Source organism: Ursus arctos, unplaced genomic scaffold (genome assembly GCF_023065955.2).
Source record: "Ursus arctos isolate Adak ecotype North America unplaced genomic scaffold, UrsArc2.0 scaffold_21, whole genome shotgun sequence".
NCBI lineage: Eukaryota > Metazoa > Chordata > Mammalia > Carnivora > Ursidae > Ursus > Ursus arctos.
In genome coordinates, this window is record NW_026622886.1 from 3,380,135 (window position 1) to 3,403,662 (window position 23,528).

Consider the following 23,528-nt stretch of genomic DNA (forward strand, 5'->3'; position numbering starts at 1 on the left):
CCTCCACCCTCCCGCTCCATTAATACTCTTACTGCTCATAGTTGGACCGTGTCCTCAGACAGCCCCTGTGAAAATGCCAGGGGGCCCAGCAGGTCAGGGGGTCGTGCCGGTAGGACAGGTCTTCCAGAACTTGCCAAAGCTTCCCAAACTTCCCACCTAAGTGAACTCACCCCATGAAGACCAGGGGGTATAGCTAGCTGCAAGCAGCACTTAAAAAAAAGGAAAACCATATCTGAAGTCTACCGAGTTATCCGGAAACTTCATGTGCTTTCTTCTCCAAAATGAATCCAGACTTGTTTTAAAATATTGCTTTTGATTACTCACCACGGAGCAAAATTAAGTCGCAGGCAGATACACTTCGTTTATTTTCTCTCACACTGATTTACTTACAAACACCCTCTCTTCCTCTGTCCCACTCAGCTGGCAAAGTCCAGCCCTGGTTTAATCTCCGCCATCCACCTGCTTCGTGCCAGCACCTGCCCAGCAGAACACTGATGCAGGAAAGCACAGGGCTCTGATGTGGGTTGACCCTCATTTTAAATTCATGGCCAGAGATCTCCAAAGGCGTTTCTGCCTGCCCTGCAATCTTAGCACTTTCCTTGTATGTGTGCTATATGTCTAAAATAACTAATAATCAGACCCTCTCCTCAGACCTCCTAGAGCCTCCAGCCCCTTCCTGCACCCTCAAGGGTAACCTTACCCCACAGTCCAATGAGGACACAAAATGATCATTGCCTCACCACGTCTGTCTACAAACCTGCACGTTCTCCGGCTGCCCTCCTGCTCCACAGAGAGAACCGTCCCTGCTCCTACCTGAGGCCCTTGTGTCCTGGACCCCAACCCCCTCCCCTCCTCAAGAACGTCTCTCCCGAGTTACCAACTTCTCCTTGTCCCTTTATCATTCCAACAGCCTTGCGATGATGCCCTCGTATTTCCTCAAACCAAATCCCCCCACCCCAAGCCACTACACACCTCCAAGCCTCTCTCTTTCTCTGCTCCTATCCCTGCAAAAGGCTTCTTGAAAAAGCAGGTGTGCCAGGGTCCCCAGGACCATGCTCAGCTTTGATGAGTCACTAGAAGGACTGCAGAAAGTTGTTCTTCTCATGGTTATGGTTTGTTATGGCAAACAGATACAGAGGGAAAAGGCACTAGGGCAAGGTCCAGGAGAGACCAGGAGTGAGCTTCCAGGTGTCCCTTCCGGGGGCGGGGGGGAGTCATGGACATGGGTCATTCTCCCAGCAGGGATGTGCAACACTTGTGCAGAAAATCATCCTGGGAAGCGTACCTGAGCCTCGGTGTCCAGGGTTTGTACTCAGGGTCAGTCTTGCAGGCACGCAGCACCTACATGAGCCTCAACTACTCAGGCTCCAGCCCCCACACCCAGAGGTCAAACTGACACAGCATGGGAAAAAAAAAAAAGCAGGCATTTTCCATAAATCACTTTGTGGACATAAATTCTCTGATGTGGCCCAAGATATACAAAGACGCCCTTATCAAGCAGGATATTTGAAGGGCTCAGAAGTTATCTACCAACCACTGGTCAAGGCCCAGTCCTTTCTTTGGAATGTGCAGGGTTTGAGGACCCTAAGCTGGCTGAGTTAACCCTTTACTGCACACGGGGTCCACAGTCTTTGCCACGTCCTCCCTCTCCCATTCACTCCTTCTCCAGCTCCCTCTCTGCCACTGTTCCCACAGCTCACTGAGATCACTCTTGTCAAGGCCAACAGTGACTTCCACATGATGAAACTTCATGGCCAGGCCTCTGTACTCATCTGAGTTGAGCTCCCAGCTGCACTGACACATAGTTAACCACTCCTTCCTTCTCTTAAGATTTCCTTCTCTTGCCCTTCGAAACACAGCTTTCCCTGGTTTTCCTCCCATTTCACTGGTTTGGCCTGTAGAGCAATCAAAGCACTGATGTCTGGGCCTCACCCCCGAGCGTGTCTGAGGCAACAGGGCCAGGGCGCGGCCTGACATTCAGCATTTCTAACAAGTGCTAGGTGATGCTGTGGCCGCTGGTCCCTGGACCGTACTTTGAGAACCACTGCTTGACTTCACTGGCTGCTCCTTCTCAGAATTCCTTCCTTTCTGATTTTTTGCAATTCCTCCTTATTTCCCCAACCTCTAAATCTGTAGAAGCCCAGGCCACACCCCGGTGTCTCTTTATTCTTTCTATTAGACACTCTCCCGAGGAAATCTCATTCAGGTGCCTGGCTTTAGCTATCGTCTGATGACATTCCAACCAAGGACTCCCTGCCTGATAGGAGTCTCAAAATCAATATATCCAAAACTCCTGATGCCCCTCGACTTCTACCCCAGCCTTCCACTTAATAAAGAGGCTCATGAGCCACCAGTTGTTCAAATCAGAAATGCAGGAATTATCATTGACTTCCCTCTTTCTCTTGCATGTCCGTCTTCTGACTCTACCACTAACACGATCTCCAGCCCGCTCACTCCTCTCCACGTCTGCTACCGCTCTGTCCAAACCACCACTGTCTCTCAGTTGTACTCCTGCAACGGCCTCTCTCAAAATCCATTCCCTATACAACCCCCCGAGTGACGTGTTGCAATCAACACAAGTCATTCCCCTTCACAAAACTCTCCAAAGCGGGCCGGTACACTTGGAATGCAATCCACACCCTCACCCTGGTTTAAAAAGCCCTGTGTGTGGGGCGCCTGGGTGGCACAGCGGTTAAGCGTCTGCCTTCGGCTCAGGGCGTGATCCTGGCGTTACGGGATCGAGCCCCACATCAGGCTCCTCCACTATGAGCCTGCTTCTTCCTCTCCCACTCCCCCTGCTTGTGTTCCCTCTCTCGCTGGCTGTCTCTATCTCTGTCGAATAAATAAATAAAATCTTAAAAAAAAATAAATAAATAAATAAAAAGCCCTGTGTGATCTGACCCCTTCCCGCCTCTCGGGTCTCATGGATTACCTCTCTTCCTTTCTCCCATTATGCTCCTGGACACACAGGCCTCCCTCTGTTCCCCAAGCCTGACAGATCCAGGGAGATTGCATATGTTCCCTCAGCCGGGAAGTCACCTTTCCCTAGTTCTCATGGGACATGCTCCTTCCTGTCATTCAGGTCTCAGCTTGTCATGCAACAATCGCAGATGTTTTGCTGGCCCCTCAGCCTTAAGTCGCTGCCTGGTCAATCTCTGCCACTCGCTCGGTCCTCTCCTCCACAATCCCGAAATTGGCAATTGAGCCCTACCGACTCGTCCTGGACCCAAACCTATCGGGGTCGCCTGCTCTATTGTCCTCTTTAATTCTTTCCGCAGCATGTACCTCTCTTTGATAATGATCTTGTTTACTTGCTTTTAATTGTGGATCACCCCGGGTGTCAGCCCCGTGAGAGAAGGGACTGTATTTGTCTTTCCCACCACAGTGTGTATCCAGCATCTGGCTGAGTAGGGCTTACTATGTATTCACCAAACACTAATAACTGGCCTATATTAAGTGCTTACGATGCGCCAGACATTTGCTGCTCTGATCACTTGACACATACTAGTTTATTTAACCCTGGGAGGGAAGTACTGCTAGAAAACAGGCACAGAAAGATGAAGTGCTTGTCCGAGGTCCCCCGGCCGGGAAGTGGCAACATTGGGATATTAATCCCACCTAACTCCAGAACAATCACTCAAAGGCTGCACTATATGACCTGTGATTTGGGAGTCTCCTTAGCCCCTCAGGGATATCAAACACTGGTTTGAGAAACAGGCTGATGTAAGAGATTTCTGTTGCAGATCAATTCTCCCCGAGAAAAGCTCGAAAAACCAAACACGTATGAAACATCCAGGCACCAGAGAGGCATCAAGAGAGGTGAGGGTTAAGTTAACCAGATCCCATGGAGATTCACAGAAGTTCAGAGAGGTGAGCCTGACTTTGGGGGCTACAGTTTTCCTCTTGAGGCACCTGCCCACTTACGACAAATACCTAAGTGGAGCAGAGAGCAGTAGCTGAGCAGCTGGTTAATAGGTTCGAGAAATTGTATGACAAATAGAGGTAAGGATTCCAGCTAAAAATTGGAGTGTAAGATAAGGGGCTCTAGGTAAATGACACAGACTTTCAGTGAGACCCCAAATGGTTACACTCCGAGAGTAGGGTAAATTGGAAATATTCCAGCCCTCCAAAGACGGAATCCCAGCTTCCGATCCTCTCATTCACTGATTGAATTAAGGTATCTGCACTTTCACCAACATCTTGCCAAAAGCAAAAGTAAATTCTCTCTGGAGGAAGGATAACAACATCATCCAAACTCATATTATATTTTTGTTACACAAGGTTTGGCATCATCAGACATATCTGGAAACAAAACTGAATGACTAAAAATCAAGAGAGAAAAAAACCGTAAAGGCCAATAGACCTACGCATATGATAAAATTGCACGGAACTAAATACACACATACACACTCGAGTACAAGTAAAACGGGAAATCTGAATACGATTGCGTCAATGTCAATATCCTGATTGTGATATTCTCCTATAGTTTTGCAGGATGCTACCATTGGTGGTAAGTGGAGAAAGGATGCATAAGAGCTCTCTGTATTACTTCTTACAACAGAATGTGAATCTATAATTGTCTCAAAATTAAAAGTCTAATTTTGAAAAGATCTCTTTAGGAGATCCATATGGTGGAGTTGTGAAACATAGACCTGAAAATAATTACGGTTAATATATTTAAGAATTTAGATGACAAACAGAATTTCAACAGAGAACTATAAACTACGAAAAATAATGAAATGAAGATCCCAGAGCTGAAAAATACATGAACTGAATTCTTGAGCTCAATAAATAAGTCTAACAGCAGTTAGACACACCTGAAGAAGGAATCGTGAACTCTATTAATAGAGATCTCAAAAGAAATGAGTGAGAGTAAAAACTGAGGGTTAAAGAATAGAAAGTACCAGGGGAAAAACATAAGATTAACAAGGGACATGGTGAAAAGGTCTAAAAAGTAAGGAGCCCCAGAAAGGGAGAGAGTAAATAAGGCAGAGAGTAAAACTGTTGAAAGACATGAAGCCACAGGTTTAAGAATCTCAGGGAACACCAAGCATGAAAAATGCAAAGAAAACCACCACTAGGACTTTGATGGTGAAACAGATACAAAATCAAAGATGAAGAGAAAAATCTTCCAAGGTCCCACAGGAAAAAAGAAGCATTACCTTCCAAGGAGCAGCTACCTTCTCAACAGAAGGAATGGAGAAAGGAGGACAATAAAGTGATGGTGGCTTCAATGTGTTGAAATAACCACCATTCCAGAATTCCCTATTCGTTGAAAACTCTTCAAAAAGAAAGATGGCATAAAGATGTTTTCAGACAAAGAAAACAGAGCGTATTCATCACCAATGGGTTTTGTTACCAACATAGCTTCTCTGGAGGACAGACTAAAGGAAATTGATCATGGAAAGGGTAAACGGTCCTGAGAGGAAGAAACATGGAAATTCACAACAGAAAGGGTAAGCATGTGGATAAATCGAAGCGAATGCCAAGGGAAAAAAAAAAATAACAATGATCTCCTGTGAGGTTTAAAATTCATGATAACAACAGAATAAAAGGTGGGAAGAGGTAAATGCAGTTAAAATGTTCTAATTTCCTTGCAGTGTCCTGAACATAGTAAAAGCATTAATTTTATATTAGACTTTAAAACATCTAGGGTCAACATTTCATTTTCCTGGGAGTAACTGCTGAAAGGATTGTGAAAGAATATGTAACTTACAAGTTCAACAGAAGAAGAAATAGAATGACAAAAACAATTCAAAAGAAGGCTTAAAAGGGAAAGAAAAAGGAACACAAAAAGGGTAGAATAAATAGAAAATGAATACTGAGTTGATTGATTTAAACCTCAACGTAATGTAAGTGGGTAATCACCTTAAATATTAAAAGGGAAATATTACAGCAAAAATATTAATCTCGTCAAACTGGTTATACGACAGGTTGGAATTTAAAAGATAGAAAAATATATACCATGTGAACACTTATTCAAAGAAAGTTGGTGTAGCTATACTTAGTTCAAACTAGACTTTAAGACAAGAAGTATTGCCAGAGATAAAAGGGACATTTCATGATGATAAAGAGTCAATCTCTTAGAAAGATATAATAATTACAAATTTGGATGCATGTATTAACACAGCTTCATAATATATAAAGTAAAAACTGACAAAACCAGAAGGTAAATTTGACAAACCCACAATTGCAGTGGGATAGTTTCACACACCTCTCTCAATAATTTATAAAGCTAGCAGACAAAAAATTCAGTATGAGTATAGAAAATTTGAACAAAATGATTAACGAACTTGACCTGACAGAGCAACTACAGAGTAGATATTCTTTTCAATTACGTGGGGAAAATTTACCCAAACTGACTACAGGAGGTAGAATAATGGTCCCCCAAAGATGTCTGTATCCTGATCCCCAGAACCTGTGAATATGTTATATCACATGTCAAGGGGAAATAAGATTGCAGATGGAATTAAGACTGCTAATCATATAACCAGAAGATAAGGAGATTAAGCTGGATTATCTGGATGGACCCAATGTAATCACAAGATTCCTTAGATGTGAAAGGGAGGCTGAAGAGCCAGGTTCAGAGGAATACAGAAAGTCTCTAGAAGTTGGAAAAGGGAAAGGAACAGTCTGATCTATAGCCTCAAGAAGAACACAGCTTTGGGAAAACTTTGCTTTTAGCCCAGTGAGACCCATCATGTCAGACTTCAGGTAATAAATTAATGGAGGGTCTGGGTGGCTCAGTCAGTTAAGCATATGACTCTTGATCTCAGCTCAGGTCTTGACTTCAGGGTTGTGAGTTCACGCCCTACTTAAAAAAAAAAAAGATAATAAATTCATGTTGTTTTAAGTCACTATTTTTCCAATCTCTGTTACTTGCAGCTGATCCAATTGCTAACTGATTCCAGGGTGTCTGCATCCAGCCATGTTAAACAGCAGGAGCAGTACACGAAAGGGTGTAGCTGGAATACTGGCTGAATCTTGAGGATTGACAAGAGCTGAGTCTGAAGAAGTAGGGTAAGATCCTATCCACTTCATTCGTTTGCTCATACATCCATTCATGATACGTTTACTAAGCACCTACTCTCTGCTAGATCCTGTGTGTAACACAGGGCTGTAGAGATGACTAGGATAAGGTTCTTGCTCTCCAGGAGCTCATAGTAGAAGACAGAGAATTAAACCATGGAGAAGAGCAATGCCAGGAGTAGGAACCAGAGGAGATGGGAGCACAGAGGTTTCTTCTGGTTGCCAGTGATGGAATCCCAGTGTGTACAACTTAGACCAAACGTGTATGGGCTCATATAGTCAAAAGGAGGGCGGTCAGAGAGAGAGAATGTGGCCAAGAGGATGTGTGAGCAAAGGCAAAGTGAGAAACAGCTTGGAGGGTGTGGAGAGCCATGAGAGCTGGTGTAGGTAGGGTGCAGAGCACAAGGGAAGGAGCAGCAAGAAGAGATAGAGGCCTCATGGGCCACACCACAGGGGAGCTTCAAATGGCAGGTCATGGCATCTGGATGTCACCTGGCAGGTTATGGGGAACTGTGGAGAAAGGGAAGGAGTTGTTAAAGAGAGCAATGCAGTGATGAAATTTGGGGTTTAGAAGCATCCCATTGACTGTAACATGGAGGATGCATTGGAGAAGGGCAAGATTGCAGTCAGGGAGTCCCTTTAGGAAGTTGTTGCAATAATACAGATGGGATCATAGTGCTGTGCACATGGGGAGTGCCATGAAGATAGCCAAGAGGGGCTCTAATCAAGACATAGGAGTCAGAATCAGGAAGCTTTTGATTGACTTGAGGTGGGTGATGGCAGGGGGAAGTAGATATGAAGGACATGATTCTCTGATTTCTGATGGAAGCAACTAGGTGGTGCTATTTATTGAGATGGGGGATACAGGGAGAGTAAGGTGAGGGAGATGATCGATTCAGTTTGGGGCACATTGACTTTGAAGGGCTTGGGGGACATTCTGGTGGAGATGGCCAGGAGCAGTTGGATATTTAGGTCTGGAGCTCCAGTGAGAAGCCTAATCTGGAGAGAGAAACACAGAGCCATGAGAATCTAGGACATTGACAATGGAACCATGGGAGTAGATGAGATCCCCAAAGGACAAGACTTACGGCAGCAACTCTCAACAAGATAAGCATGGGGTGGCCTAACTCCCTGGGAGGGTTTGGAATCACCAGAGGGGCATTCCCAAAGCACCAACCCTCAATTTCAGTAAATACCCTAGGAAGTGTGACCAAGGGAAACTCTTGCCGGTGAGGATGTGACCTAGGGTAAGAAGAAATTTGAGACCCTTGGTAAGAAGAAAATAGAGTCAAGGTGGGCACAGAGAGCAAAGGAAAAAGGAGCCAGAAAGGAGGAGAGGTTTGAGGAGATCCAGGAGAATGAGGTGCCCTGGATGATAGAGCAGTGACTCTCAACTGTGAATGTGCACCAGGGGCACTTGTGACAAATACAGATTCCTGCCCTTCACTATTCTGATGCCACGGGGCCCTAGAATCTCCATTGTAAAGAGTTCTGCAGGCACTATTTCTGGAGTAGAGAATTTCACGAAGACAGGTGTGGTCGACAGGCTTACACCAGCAGAGGGGATCGGTCCAGCAAGATAGAGATCTGTTGGATTCCGCTCTTCAGGAGGTCACCGGTAACCATGGAAGAGGTAATTTCGGTGGTGGCAGCGTGGGTGTAGACGCCAGATTGCAGTGGGCTGAAGACTGAATAGGAGGTGAGAAATAGAAGACAGCAAACGTAGACCCCTTTTAGAAGTTTGGATGAGAGGCGGAGGCGAGAGCTTCATCCCCCTCAAAGGCCAACTTCCATCTCCTGGAGAAACTTGGCAAACAGGATTGGGGAAATCTGGAGGCTGAGTCAGACACTCCGTGGACCTTCAGAATGCACCAGGAAGGCAATCTGGGAATCGGCAAGGGCCGAGCACACCTCAAGCTGCCAAATCTCAAAACCAAACCCACTGTGCCCTCCTTCTGTCTACCTACTCCAAGCGCGTTCCACCATATTCACCGCCCAACTGATCTTCCCATGACTCAGATCTGACTATCTTTCTGCCCTACTTGAAACTTCCAACAGCTACTTTCCCCACTCTCACCCAAGAGAACACCAGGGAACACTCCCAGAGAATACCCAAGTCCCTAAACTTGGCATTCAAAACCATTCTGACTCTGGTGATCCCTACTTCCCTCTGCATCTTAACCCCACCCTCTTCACCGTCACCTCCCACTGTACCACATTCACCTTGAACCCAGGCTTCATGGAGTCACTGGCAGTTCCCCAGCGAACTGTGCTCTCCCGCCCTCATTAGCCTACTAGTCATCTTAGCCACAGCAAACTCAAGTACCACTTCCTCTGAGAGTTAGTTACTCCTTCCTCGGAGAGAACCAGCACCTTGCCCACCCCTGTACCAGAGTACGGGTAGAATAAAGTCTTCTTATCTATTTGTGGACACAGCTGTCCCCTCACTGGACTGTGTCTTCTCTGGAACCAAGGTCCTCATCTTACTCTTCTCTGAATGACCAGCATCCCGCCAGGGCTGAATTCCCAGTAAGTGCCGGTGAATGTCAAGTAGGGTTTCACCTGAAATACCCATCATGATAAAGTAAATGTTTAAATTATGAAGTCACCCCACTGACCCTTTGATCCACCAATCAAGTAATTGAATCTGCAGGTTCTTCTCCCCCCCTCCCGCCCCCCGCCTTTCCCTTCTCCCAGGTTGTACTAATGCTTTCGGATTAATTTCCCCGCCTAAATGTAAGAAAAGGCATGCTCTGGACAACTGTGTCTTTAAATTAGATGGTACAACGTCTCCTATGGACTACGAAGTCATAGGCCGGTGCGCTACAGTGGAAAGAGGCCCTGGTTCCATCTCACGGAGTTTTAGCTTGATTTTTTCTTTAACACGTTTCTTAACCTCTCTGAACCTTAGTGCAGATGGGGTTACGAATACCACTACCTTGAAAAATTGTGAGAATCTGCCGAAATGCTCCTTGCAAAGCCTAGTTTTTGTAATGCTAGTTGTTATTAGGCTTCTGAGAGCCTAATGAAGTAGTATTTTAGTGTCAGGACGCCAACAAATTGCATTTGTAATTTCAAAAGTCTAAAAGAAGCGCCCAAAGTAATACCGCCCTTCAAAGTTTGTTCCTCTAAAATGCGAACTTCTGTATCTCCGCCGGCTCCTCAGGCCCACTTAAGACGACTATAACTGAAGCTCCGCCTCCCTAGCCTCTAGCCACGCCCCTTTCCGTACAAGCCTTTCGTTGTAGGGGGCCTTTAATATTGATCGACACTTCTATTCACCAATAAAAAGTGAAATTTCCGTCAACGTCCGGTGAGGGGGCAGGACTTCCTTGTTGTTGCTAAGACACTCTTGTTTCGCTCCTTGACAACCCTGGCGGGGGTGCACTAGCTGCGGCCCCGGCTCCGGCCCCCGCGGGAGCAGGTGAGGCCCCGGGGCGCGGCGGGCAGCCGGGCGGGGAGGGCCGGCCCGAAGCGGGGCCGAGAGGCGTCGCGGGGTGGGTGGGGCCTCGCCCACCGCGGAGGCCCCACCTCAGTCTCCTGCCTTCTGGTCCCCAGCCCCAGGTCCTCCAAACCCCCACCCCACACTTCGGGGACCTGCGAACTCGGCCGTGACAGATTAGCGGTGGCGACTCTGCGGGCTGCTCCTTCCCCCCGACACCTGATGCCCCGCCCTGCTGCGCGGTCCCCCATCCTTCCGAACCCGAACGCCTCCCCCCCCCCCAAGGACCTTGATTCCCCCCGACATTTCGCGGAGTAATTTCCCACTCCCGCGGCTGGACGGGTGGTCGCTATCGCCTTGGCCCAGACCATTTATTTGACTTGGACAGTAGGTGACGTGCTAAGACTCCAGGCTGGTCAGTTCCTTCTTTGGGCCTCAGTTTCCCCCATCTGTAAATAGAAGTTGGATTGAATAATCTCTAAGGCCTCTTCGACTCTGACGTTCTAGGACGTGATTCTTTGACCCAGCTGTAGGCTTCCTTGTGGATGTGCTACCCATGGGACTTGCCGGGTGTAGTGAAAAGAACTTGGCAAACCTAGTTTGGATTCCCAGTTACAGGACCTTAGCAAGTTATCTAACCTCCTGGGCTCCCGGCTGAGTATATATGAAATCAGGATACCATAGGGCATCTCCTTGGGGAATTCTGAGGATAAATAGGAACTGAAGTATGAAGAGTCCAGTCCGGTGTGGATTTAGTATGTGTTACTTCACTTCCTCTGTCTCTTACTTCCCCACGTTCTCCCCCTCTGCGAAGTGTCACCAGCACCCTTAGTGTCAGCTGTCATTTCTTCATGTGACCCTCAGATCCAGAGCTCCTGCTCTGATCTTTCTCCTGGGCTTCTTTAGGGGTTAGGGGTGCTTTGGGGTGGGGCTGAGGGTAGCGTGAGTTGTATCGCTGTGGTGGTTGGACTGATAGCTTCCCTTCTGCACCCGATGATCCTTGATTTGGTGATTACCTCCTCCTGACAAGACACCTCCATTCGCATGTCTCACCAGCCACTTAAAGTAGTTCCAAAATCAAACTGGCCTAACTCTTTACCTGACCATCCATTCCACCTGACTTGCCCTGTGTTTCTCAGTGGCGTGGCCATCCTCCCTCCCTCTGCCATGCCCCTCACACTCAGGCGGTTGTCAAGTTCCTTTGATTCTGCCTCCTCGAGGACCTCACATCTTCTCCATTCTTGGAGCTACCATCCTGACTCAAGTCTTTAAGTCTTTAATGCCTGTCCCCTGAGCCAGTGCTCTAGCTTCCTAGCTGGTGTCCCTTCCTCCAGTCTTTCCTGTTTACCCAGCCCACCAGAATAATCGCCTGAAAACAATGCAATGTCACCAACTCGCAAGAGACCTCCAAAGGGCTTCTCGTTCCCCACTAAAAATATCCACTTCTCAAGCCTAGGTGTTAGAGCCCTTCTGTACTTTCCCAGCCCAACCCCAGCATTTTTTCCCAGGCTTCTTTTTCCCTTCTCCTGTGCCAGGTTCTGTCCTCTAGCCAAACTGGACCGTTGGAAATGCTTTGAGCTTTCTGCTTGGATCACTGTGTTTGCTCATCTCTCTGCAGAGGGGTCTTCCTCACCTTGTCCACTTGCCAGGATTCCCACTCAAATGCTGCCCCTTCCACCGAGCTTTTCTTGCTGTCCTCTACCCTGCCCCTTCGAGAATTCTCCTCCCTCTGCCCTGCATCTGCCTTGTGGCACGTACTGCTTTCTGCCATGAACCATAGTTGGTTCCTTGTGTATGTGTGTTGGTCTTTCAGATTGTAAGCTCCTTGGAAGCAGAGACTCTCTTGCTTATAGTGGAGTCGTTGAAAAAGCATAGTCTTGAAGTCCTATATACCTGAGGGAATCCTAGCTCCTCCATTTGTTAGCTGGTTAGAAAGTCACTCCTTTTCTCAGCCATCATGGTCACCAGAAAAGTAGGCATAATAGCGTCTGTCTAACAGAGTTATTGGCGGGGGGGGGGGGTAGTAAATAAGATCCCGTATGTAGGACACCCATCCTGTGGCCTTGCTCAAGGTCATTGTTCAATAAATATTGAACGGATTGGATACGTCCTCTCCCTTCCCAGGGGGTAAATGAAATATAATTTAATCACACTGTAGATATCTGATGGGCTTCTGCCATGTGCCAGACACTGGTCTTTGCACTCTGGGACATCTAGAGAAGAGTAGATAAGGTCCTTTCAGCTTCGGGTGATTGATCGGACTCACGACACACTGCTAAGTCGTGACTGGTTGTGAGATGGCACCGGTAATTAGCAATCGTGAATGATAAAAAACATAATAAATCAGCGCTAACTCCAATTTATTTCTGTAATAATGTCATTCTTAGTCTCTTACGTTGAAATCTGTTCTCTTGAGTGGGAAGGGGGGTGGGAAACTGCGTAATCCACTGTCTGTGGGAAGCATCTGTTCTCGTGTAGAGCTAATAGCTGTGATGGTTATGACTTTTTGCTGTACTTTGTATCTTGACAAAAATGTTTGGGATTTCATCCACATTTGGGTATGTTGGTGAGAGGGTACCATGCGAGTCAATATTGTTTATTATATCGGGTCACACATAAAGAAAATGTCTTCATCTCTCCATGTCTTTCTCTCCCCCCTCCCTCGTTTGTCTTCCCTCCCTCCCCTTAGTCTAAGGCACAGCAAAAGTGCTCACTGGACTACAATAAAATGAGAAAAAATAAGGGTAGTGTTAAAAACAAGAGCAACAGCAACAACTTCCCTTGTGTGTGTGTGTGTTTGTGCGCGCGTGCACATGCGCGTGTGTGAAAGGTAATTGTCTTTTCTGAGGACTGTCCTTTATTCTGCAACCATCTCCTTGTAACTATTAAAACCTTCCTTTATAGTAGATGCGTTTAATGCTCTTGCTTAGCATGATTTAAAAATGCAATCCTGTGTTTGCTTCCCCCTTTCTAAACTGGTCTGTGAAATCCAGATCGTCCGTGTTGTTTCCTGACCTCACCACCATCTTGGATGAATGGCCCCGGGCCCTTAGGTTGCTCTCTCTCCTCCCCCCGCCAGCTTTGCTCTGTGTTTGCCAGAAGGCAGAGGGTAGACGTGGCCGGGAAAGGCGGGAGGGTGACCGAGGTGCACCAGTGTGTGTCCTGGATATGGCTGGAAGCACGAGGTGTGCCTGGACAGGTGGCGGGACTGGGAGATGCTGAGAATTGAAGCTATTTGCGTTTCTGTCTGTCTCCTACTTGCTTGTGACTGGGGAAAAGGCATAGAAGGTGGAATCAGAAGAGGAGGTGTGGGTTTGGATCCGGGCTCCGTCATTGCAGGCTGTGTACCCTGGGGCCAGCCCCAGACCTCTCTGAGCCCCAAGTGCCTCATCTGAGAACGGGCGTGGATGCTGCCCCCACAGGTTGTTGTGGGGTGAAACGAGACAATGAATGTGAAAACCCAGTGTACCCACACCACTAGCGCTGGCCCCAGCTTGTGCTACAGAATTGCCTTGTGACTTTCGTCCGTCCGTGCTAGTACCATGGTTTGCAGAGTGACAACTCGGCAAGTGTTTGTTTGTTTGGCTGAATGTCTAGATGTTTCGTGAGCTGGCGTATGAAGAAAGACATTGCAGGTCCCCCTCCGAGTGCACCAGTAACAAGAGCTGACATTTACTGTGAGGTAGTCTGTGCTTCATCCCAATTTCCAGGTGAGAAAACTAAGGCTTAGAGAGAGAAACACTTGTCTGAGACGTGATATGTTGATCCGGACCTGCCTGTGGAGCCCACACCCAGCCACCGCCCTGTCCTGCTCTGAGTGTGTCCTCCCATCTCTCAGATCCCGGTGGTGGTGACCGGGGGCACCCCAAGGTCCACAGGCCAGAAGTGTTCTGGGCATTGAGTGGCTGGGGGTACCCCCAGAGGGCGGGCAGACACTTTGGGCCTTATTTCCCAGAATCCTTTATTTCTCCCCCATCCTGCCCAAATCCCCTAGCCCTCTTCAGGATTCTTCCGAAATGCTTCAGACACAAAATAATATACAGCGACTGAGGTCAGTGTCACCAAAGAGCAAGGCACAGACAGCAGGACAGGGGCACTGGCTGTCTCAAGGCGATGACAGGAAGAGCCCTGTCCATGCCCCCTGTTGCCTGGGAGAAGCCTCGCAGCAGACATGGGCGAGGCTGGGCAAAGCGTGCAGAGGCGCCCTTGGTCCGGGAGGAGAACAGGGGGCCGGAGAGAGGGCACGGCTCTCACCGGCCTGGTGTACCAGGACGTCCTGGGACTGGTACCCAGCAGATCCAAGGACCCTAGCCATGGGCACACTTGCATTATTAAAGGGCTCTCTTTTAGGCCTGATGGGACTTCTTTCTGGCCTGGAGCTGTCAGGCACACGCTTATTTGCATTGAAGATTGATACGGTTATTAGAGCTTCTGGGTCTGCTATTTTTGGTAGCGTTCTTCCAGCCGGGCCTTAAATCGCGGCTGAATGACTCTAGCTGTACTATAATGATACAGCATCATAAAAGATTCTCCTACCTTTCTGTATTTGGAAGCACATCATCTATAACTGTTCCTTTTTATTCTGTAAGTCTCATCCCTTTTGGATCCCCAGAAGTACAGGCAGTGGTTAAGAAAAGCCATTTGCAATTGTGGTCCTTAATAAACATGCTTGACTAATGTGGATGAAGTCCTGGCTAATGGCAGGGCAGCCGTAAGAGCCGCGCGGCGAGAAGAGTGTGCAGACCTTTGCCGTTTCCAGATGCTCCCGGGCCTCTAATCAGTGCTCGCGATGGATCTCTAAGAAGGAGGAGATGGGTTTCTCCCATTTCACAGAGGAGGAAACCAAGGCTCAGATTCAGTTACTTGCCCAAGGCTACAAAGCAAGGGAGAGAGCAGAATTCATTTTGGTTATAGAACGGGCATTCAAGCCTAAATTCTCTGCCTCATGGTTCCCTTGCCTCCCCCACCTCCAAAAAATACCTGCCCCAGTGGCTTTTCCCCCTTTGTTCCTGAAGAAGAGACTTTGGTAATACCTGAGTCCTGTTTCATCAGGATTCCACGTTCTCGATCCACGGAATCTGAGCAGCGTGTGCGCGCTCGCCTCTGGATTCGCTTCCAGGCCACTCCGGGCCAACACTGGTGAGCCCCGAGGAGGAATTGGATCGAATTGAAATATTGAGGTGGAAGAGGCCCGGTTCAGCGTTTTCAGCTGAAAATCTTGGGAAGTCAACAAACCTTAAAGCCCTTAGCCTCTGATCATCGCTGCGGCCGCCACCCCTGTCACACCTTGATGGCGTGGAGGGGGTGGCAAGCACGTGGCCTTGGTGAAAGCCGGGAGGACAGGATGCAATTGGAGATGGGCCTTAACATTAATGAGCAAAGACCAAACGAGTCACTGGATTTTGTGAAATAAGCAGGAGCAGGGGCGCCTGGGTGGCACAGCGGTTAAGCGTCTGCCTTCGGCTCAGGGCGTGATCCCGGCGTTATGGGATCGAGCCCCACGTCAGGCTCCTCCGCTAGGAGCCTGCTTCTTCCTCTCCCACTCCCCCTGCTTGTGTTCCCTCTCTCGCTGGTTGTCTCTCTCTCTGTCAAATAAATAAATAAATAAATAAAATCTTTAAAAAAAAAAGAAGCAGGAGCAGAAAGTACAAGGAGGGGGCCCCTGGTCGTTTGCCGGCTTCCACGGAGAGCCAAAAATTGCTAATATCCGAGTGCTCCAAATGCCCGGGCCTGATGACCTCAGAGGAGCCGTCTGTCCCCTGGGAAATCAGGTGGTGGGGTTGGTCCAGCCTGGTGCGAGGGAGCCCACCAAATGGGGTGGCGTGGACGGCTTCTGAGGCCGCAGAGAGAGGGAGAAAATTGAGGGCACGGCTCAGGGAAAGTACACAGAAAGCTCAGCTCCCGGCCGCACGAGGGTTGAATTCGCGTCAGAACAGTGGTCGCCGACAGGCCAGACGGCAAGCGTGTGCTTCACGGCTGGGGTCACAGGAGCCGCACCGGTGGTGGCGGCTGGCTGGAGGCCGGTTTCGTGGGCGCCTCCCGGGTGTCGGCGCTGTGACGGCCCACATCGGGGACCGGGCCGGAGTCAGACCCCAGCCCTGCTGCTCTCTCGCTGAGGCCTCGGGCCAACGGAGTAACGGCTTCAGGCCTCCGTTCGTGCTGGCCTCCCCCACGGGGTCGCTGCAGCAGTGGGGTGCTGGGGACCAGAAATCTAGCAGATGTCATCCATAGTTACTCTGCTGGGCATCTTCCGGCTTCGGTGGCTGTGCCGTGAAAACAAGCCTGTTCAGAACCGTGAGACGTGCTGGTGTAACATGATCGGGCTGTTTGTCCAGCGCGGATGGTTAAACAGGGTTCACAGCACGGTGGTTTGTATACATCTAGATCAGTACTTCTTGTTGTTGTTTTATTTTTGAGAGAGAGCTAGTATGAGCTGGGGGGAGGGGCAGAGGCAGAAGCAGACGCCGCGCTGAGCCAGGAGCCCGATGCACGGCCCGATCCCAGGACCCTGCGATCGTGACCTGAGCCGAAGGCAGACGCTTCACCAGCTGAGCCACCCAGGCGCCCTAGATCAGTACTTCTTCTGAGATGAAAAGTGCTTTGAGCTACAGGAAAAATGGAATTGTAAAATGAAGAGAAACACCAGGATTTCTAGCAATGCTCCCAGACATTTAGGATCCAGGCTCCTCTCTTTAGGAAAAGTCCCATCTGTTATTACATAACTAGATTGGGAAAGAAAAAAAAAAAATCCAAACATACGTATTAGGCTTTATACCTCTGTGTTCATATGCACACACATTCTCTCATATGTGTGGCCACGTGCCGGGCCCTGTGTTAACTGCTTTGCACACATTGTCTCACCTGGTCTCTTACAGCCCCCAAGAGAGAAATGTGACTACCCCCATGTTACTGGTGAGGCATCTGAGGCCCCAGTTCATGCTGCTGGTGAACAGTAGAACCAGCACTAATGCCCAGGCCTTATACCTTCTGGACCAGCCAGACGGGACAGGGAGGCCTGAGCTGGGAGCCAGGCACGCCCAGGAGGACACGGAGCATCACTGCTCCCAGTCCTTCTGCACATCAGGGATCTGCGGAAGGAGGTACTTGCTTGCATAAGCCCAGGATTGTCGACCTTGACATTTAGCTTTCTAACCACGTGTGCGGGGCAGTAGGGACCGCGCGCACTCGTGTCCCTGCAGAGTGCTGCATCTGTTAATTGCGAGCTCCAGCTCCATCCTCGGCCTGGCCCGCAGTCAGTATTTGTCTTGGTAATGACAGTGTGGGCTTCTAGCAGCATACCAGTGTGTTCTTACCGGTCCCAGCAGCGCGCGTTGACTCATCCTCCCGTCTGCAGACTTGCTGGCCATTTGGAAAAGGATGTGGAGGAGTTAAGACGGGGAGGTGTCACATTGTCAGTGAGACATTTCTAATTTGTGATGTATGGGTTTAAAGCCAACTCTTTCTCCTGGTTTTTCCTGTTTTCTACAGCACCCCTAGAGGAAAGACATTTTCTGCTCCCACCCATTTGGCAGGACCTGCTTCCCGAATCTGCCGGGCGTGTCTTACTGCCAGGGCCAGCACCTCCCGAAAGCCCCGCTCTCTCCCTCCAGTGGTCACAGTGGAAGGATCATGGGAGAAACGGAAGGGAGGAAAGAGGAGGCTGATTATAAGCGACTGCAGACCTTCCCTCTGGTCAGGGTAAGCCTCAGGGGAGCGAGGCAGGGCGGCTGGCTGGGCTCACCAGCCTCGGAGTGAGGCAAGGAGCTCGTTCCCTGCAGGACTGCAGGGGGAGGAAGTGAAGGGCTCGGCAGACTCAGATCTTGAGGTCCGGAAGTGGACAGCGCTTCATTCGTCATCCATTCATTCATCCAACAAGTCTTTCCTTAGTCCACCTGCTACGTGTTGGGCACTGTTCTAGGCACTGTGGATGTAGCAGTGAGCAAGACAGAGGCCTGGGCCACATAAAGGGAGGCTTAAGGGACATAACTCAGGTAATTAGTGCTCTAAGGAAAAATAAAGCAGGTGTATGGGGCTAGAGAGGAGAGGTTAGCTTCTGGAAAGAGTTCTCTGATCTCTGACTTGAATGAAGTTGGGGAGATAGCCTTGAGGATATCTGGGAAAGAACATTCGTAGCAGGGGAAACGGCGAGCACAGAAAACCCAAGGTAGGCTTGAGCTCCGCATCTTGGAGGAACAGAAGGATCGGAGTGCCGAGATGGGTGGCGGGATGTGAGGGCCAGAGTGACAGCAGGCCAGACCTCACAGGCAGGCCAGCCACCCAGACAGACGCGGTGACAAATGTGAATTCTATCCTGAGTGCAAAGGCGAACAGTGGGTGTTTTAAACAGAGGAGTAATGTGACCTGTTTGATGTTTTTAAAACCTCACTCCAGCTGTTGTAAGGAGAATGGATTTTCGGGGACCAGAGTGGAACTGGGGAGACCAGTGAGGACGCTACTGCAGGGACCCAGAGAGATGAGGGGGTGGCTGGGTCCAGGTTGTGGTGTGGAGATGGGTGTGGTCACACTCAGGACAGATCTTGAAGGTCAGGGCAGTAGAACTCACTGACGCCTTGGGTGCCAGGTACAAGGGCACACGATAGTCAAGATAGCTCCCAGGGTTGGTTTTTTCCAGAACTTAGGAGAGAAGATGGTGTCAATTACCAAGAGAGGGAAGATGGAGGAAGAGTAGTCGAGTTATCTTTTAGACTTCTCAGTGAGCTTGTCAAGTAGACGGTTGCACATAGGAGTCTGGAGCCCCAAAAAGAGGTTGTAGCTGGGAATGACAATGTGGGAACCCTCCCCATGTAGACGAGAGACAAGTCCACAGGACAGGGTGGCATCTGCTAGAGAGGAGACTGCTAGAGAAGAGAGAGAGTGGAGATGGAGCCCAGGACCGTCCCGCAATCAGGAGGAGGAGGGGGGACCCAACAAAGTGGATGAGAAGGAGCAGCCAGAGGCAGGAAAAAGCGGGAGACATCGAGAGCAGCCAAGCTGTCTCTTCAGGATTTTGGGGTGAGATCCAGCTGTGTTCTGGGGCCACTTCTAAACTGTTTCCGTAAGTCGCATCCTCTCCTGCCCGGGGCCAGCCTGCTTCCCCGTGGCTGCTGGCTGGAACGCGATGCCGATGAAGCTTCATGCCCTTGCAGGGGGGCCCGGCTGTTAGAGCCCGCTTGGTTCCACTGGATTCCATGCCCTCTGCCCACCCCCAGCTGCACACCCCGAGTCCGGAGATGGGTCCCCTCTCTGGGCTGTGCCAGGGCAGCTCCCCAGTGTCCATGCCTTAAGGTTTGGACAGAGAGGCCAGCCCAGAAGGCCAGGTGGCGGGCTAAGCCTCTCTCTGTTTGTCCCCCTGCCCTGTCTCTAGCACTCGGACATGCCAGAGGAGATGCGAGTGGAGACCATGGAGCTGTGTGTCACGGCCTGTGAGAAATTCTCCAACAACAACGAGGTATTGCCATCGGTACAGGTGGCCTCTTGTGCCTTTGGTGACCCCATGGGTGAATCAAGTGGCCCCCGGCCCCAGTCCAGCTCCAGAGACTCCTTCTGGGAGCTGGCTAGCACCTTCCTTGGAAGCGTTCAAAGCCTAAGGAAGGCCAGGAAGGGAAGGGGCTGGTGCTGTCTCTGTGTGCTGGTCTGCTGGTCACGCCCAGCCCTAGAGGGCTCTCCGTGCCGCCCCTGCCTGTGTGCCCTGCCTCAGGCAGCCCGCCCAATAGGCTTGCCCCTTGGCTCCACCCCAGTGGAGAACAGGGCCTGGCCAGTCATTCATTCATGTATCCATTCATCCATTGAGAAAAGATGTGAAATGCCATCTCCTTGCCAGTCGCTGTTCTAGGTGCTGGGGACGCGGCCAATAAGCATTGTCGTGGGAACATCATTCATCAGGGTGATGATGAGTGAGAAAGTCAGTATCGTGGTGGCCGATGGGGAGGCAGACCTTGGCCGATGAGAGGCTGTGCTTTGGGCCAACCAGGCCCCAGTCCCAGTGCTGTCTGCAGCCCTTCCTAGCTCTTTGACCTTGGATGCCCATTTCTCATCTCTGAGCCCCGGTGTCCTAGTCTGTAAGGGGAGTCAGATGCCCGTCCCCGCTGGGCGCTCGTGAGGACGTGTGCACTGAGGTGGCGGGGCCAGGCGCCCGGCTCGCCGTGGTGCTCAGCGCACACCTGAACGTGGGGCTCCCCCTCTGAGGCTGGGTCCTCTGCCCCTCCCTAGACTTCTTCTCAAAAGAAGCTTCTGAAAGAGCCAGCGCAGGAAGGCGTGGGGGCTGTTGCCGTAACGGAGGGAAGCAGCCCAGCTTCCCTTCCAGGAGCCCCCAAGCCCATTAGGGAAAAGCCTCTCTGTTCCCTGAAAAAGCTGTCAGCTGGCAGTGAGGACGATCCCCGTACAGTCTGCGGGGTGCTGCCGGGCGCGTTCCCGCGTGGGGTCCCGAGCACGGCCTGGCGCTGTGGACGCCAGGGACAAGTGCTCAGTGGCAGAGCCGGAACTCGGACCCCCGGCTCTGTCTGCAGACTGGTGTCTGCTTCCCTCCCTCCCCAGTGTCTTCTCGACAGGTGGGGTCATGTCTGTTCTTCCATCCCTGTGTAAGAGCCCCCGGCAGGGCGGGCCGGTGTGGAAACCCTTCCTGAAGGTTCCAGGAGAAGGAGAACAGCAGTAGGGCGACAGGCTCTTCCTTGCCAAGATTCCCAGAGAGGGGATTGACTCGTGCCCCCCGTCTCCCCCGCTGACGAGCGTCCTCTTCATTCCAGAGCGCTGCCAAGATGATCAAGGAGACGATGGACAAGAAGTTCGGCTCCTCCTGGCACGTGGTCATCGGCGAGGGCTTTGGGTTTGAGATCACACACGAGGTGAAGAATCTCCTCTACCTGTACTTCGGGGGGACCCTGGCTGTGTGCGTCTGGAAGTGCTCCTGACGCTGCCCCCCCCAGTCCCCGTCCCCTGCGGGGCCTCTTCCTGCCGTCCCTCGCCCCTCGGGATGGGGAGCAGCCCCAGGCAGCTCCTGGTTTTTCAGAGGAGAGTCTGGGGTCTTTCCTTTCGCCCCTTCATGCAAGTTTCTGAGTCACGCCCAGTGTGTGCACGTGTGGACCTCTCTTTCCCCAGGCTCCTGGTGTGTGAAGGGGAGAGCAGGCTGTGGTCTCGAGGCAGGGGAGTGGTGGGAAGCGGGACAGGGTAGGAGGGCGGGGAGGTGGAATTTTTCTCACCAGGACATGCCAGCCCCACCTCTCTTGGGGGCTGCTCTCCCCTTGCCTCCCGGGACCCCCGCCTGTCCACCCCCAGCACTGCCGGCAGCTGCCCACTGTCCTGGTCTTTATTGGCTGGAGGCAGATGGCCCCAGGAGGAGCCTGTCCTCTCAAGGGACACTGGCAGCGTCTCCCCTTGTCCTCTGGAGAAGTGGTGACTCCCCAGAAGCCCCTTCCCCAGTCTGACCCCAGGCCGAACAAACCACTGCATCTCGTTGGGCCAATAGCTCCCTAGTCCCCGGCTTTGGCATGAGGACCGAGCAGCCTTCCCCTGTCCTCCCTCCCTCCCCAGCCGCCAGGCCGGGACCTTTAGTACGGCCTCCACCCCCGCACTTGGTAACCGAGGCAGAGAGTGTGGGCATCGCTGAGCCTCGCGAGGCCCCCCGGGCCAGGAGTGCACTCCCCACGAGGCCTGTTTCGGCAGGGAGTCCTGCCTGTCGGCTACTTCTCATCAGGGACCACATGCTGATTTGTACTTCTTATCTCTGCTGGGTTTTCTATATTCTTTTTTGAGCGTGGGGAGAAGGGTTTTAGTAGAAGGGTGAATCCTATTTTACACAGCGGTCTTATTTATATAATGTCTTGGTTTTTACAATTAAAGTGACCAAAAACGGACCTCGATCTACGGCCTCTTCAGGTTCCGGCGGGGGGGGGGGGGGGGGGGGATGGGCTCAGGCTCCTCAGGCTGTGATGGGTCCCAGGAGCCCAGGGAGTCTTCTGGAACCTGTGCCCAGGCACAGCCCTGCTCGCCCGGGCCCTGCCCCTCACCATTGCGTCCCAGATGGGGGCTGCGGGCCGTCGCTGGGGCCACGCAGACACTGAGCGAGACACCCTCGGTGGCCAGACCGAGCTGCCATGGCCATAGAGATGTTTTCAGCCTCACATGATGGAGTTTGAGTTCGAAGCTGTTCATTCAAGGGCTGTCGAGGGCCAGGCCCCAGGGGCAGGGACACGGAGATGGGAAAGCCACAAACCCTGCCCTCCGTCGCTCACGGTCTGCTGTGGTCTGGAGCGGAGGAACACTTGAACCCGCTTGTTTCAACCGGACAGGAAAAGTAATGTGACCGAAGATAGGCCAGGGGCCCTCCAGCAGGAGGAAGGGGCGCCTCCACACCCAGCACGGGGAGTGAGGAGGGGGGGTCTCTGGCAAAAGCGACTCTTGAAGGGGGACGCGGCTTCCCTGGGGGAGGGGCTACCCCAGGCCAAGAGTGGTGGGAGTAAAGACTCAGGAGGCAGAAGGAATTTGAGGATGAGGGGGGCACACTGTGGGACTGCGAAGCCCCTTCTACTCGGGGGCCGGCCCCTCAGTTCAAGTCTCAGACCCTAAAATGCTGGGCAGAGCTGGGGCAGTCTGTCCTCCGCAGCCTTCCTGAGACGGCCCTCCTAGGACACTCGGGCCTGGGGTCTAAGGCTGACCCAAGGCTGGAGAGATCGGGGGCGCACGGAGAGGAGTGACGGGAGAGGGGGCGCCAAGGCCTGGAGTTAGCTGTGGTTTACTAACCTCCTGCTCTGCGTCTGTTCTCTCCTTTAACCTGCCACCGTGGCTGCCAAACGGGGAGGTTGGCGCAGCCTGCCACCGAGGTGGCAGGGGCAGCATTTGGGAGCGTGGGCTCCGCAGTCCACCGATCTGGCTCAGGCCTGTGCTTCCAGACCCTTCTGTGCCTCGGTTGCTTCGTCTGCAGAATGGATAATGTTGGGAGTCTCAGGCCTGCCTCTGGAGCAGGTGACCCCTCCCCCCCGGGGTGTGTGCTGTTGGTGTCTTCCCACCTGACACCCAGCCCCTCAGGACGGGCTGGAGACTCAGTGAGATGGGGCTGGTAAGG

At 51.3% G+C, this 23,528-nt stretch overlaps 1 protein-coding gene across 2 annotated transcripts; it reads left to right on the top strand.

Moving 5' to 3' along the window:
• The first annotated feature begins 10,357 nt into the window (after positions 1–10,357).
• DNAL4 (dynein axonemal light chain 4) lies at positions 10,358–22,320 on the top strand. 2 transcript variants are annotated; one of them, XM_026479611.3, is made up of 5 exons: positions 10,358–10,453; positions 17,960–18,169; positions 19,836–19,919; positions 21,214–21,312; positions 21,998–22,320. In XM_026479611.3, the coding sequence occupies exons 2-5, from the start codon at positions 18,101–18,103 to the stop codon at positions 22,016–22,018; spliced, it is 273 nt and encodes a 90-aa protein (XP_026335396.1). In that variant the 5' UTR covers positions 10,358–10,453; positions 17,960–18,100; the 3' UTR covers positions 22,019–22,320. The 2 variants fall into 2 exon arrangements, with proteins under 2 accessions (XP_026335396.1, XP_026335395.1); XM_026479610.3 differs by having other exon boundaries at positions 21,214–22,320.
• Positions 22,321–23,528: the final 1,208 nt, after the last annotated feature.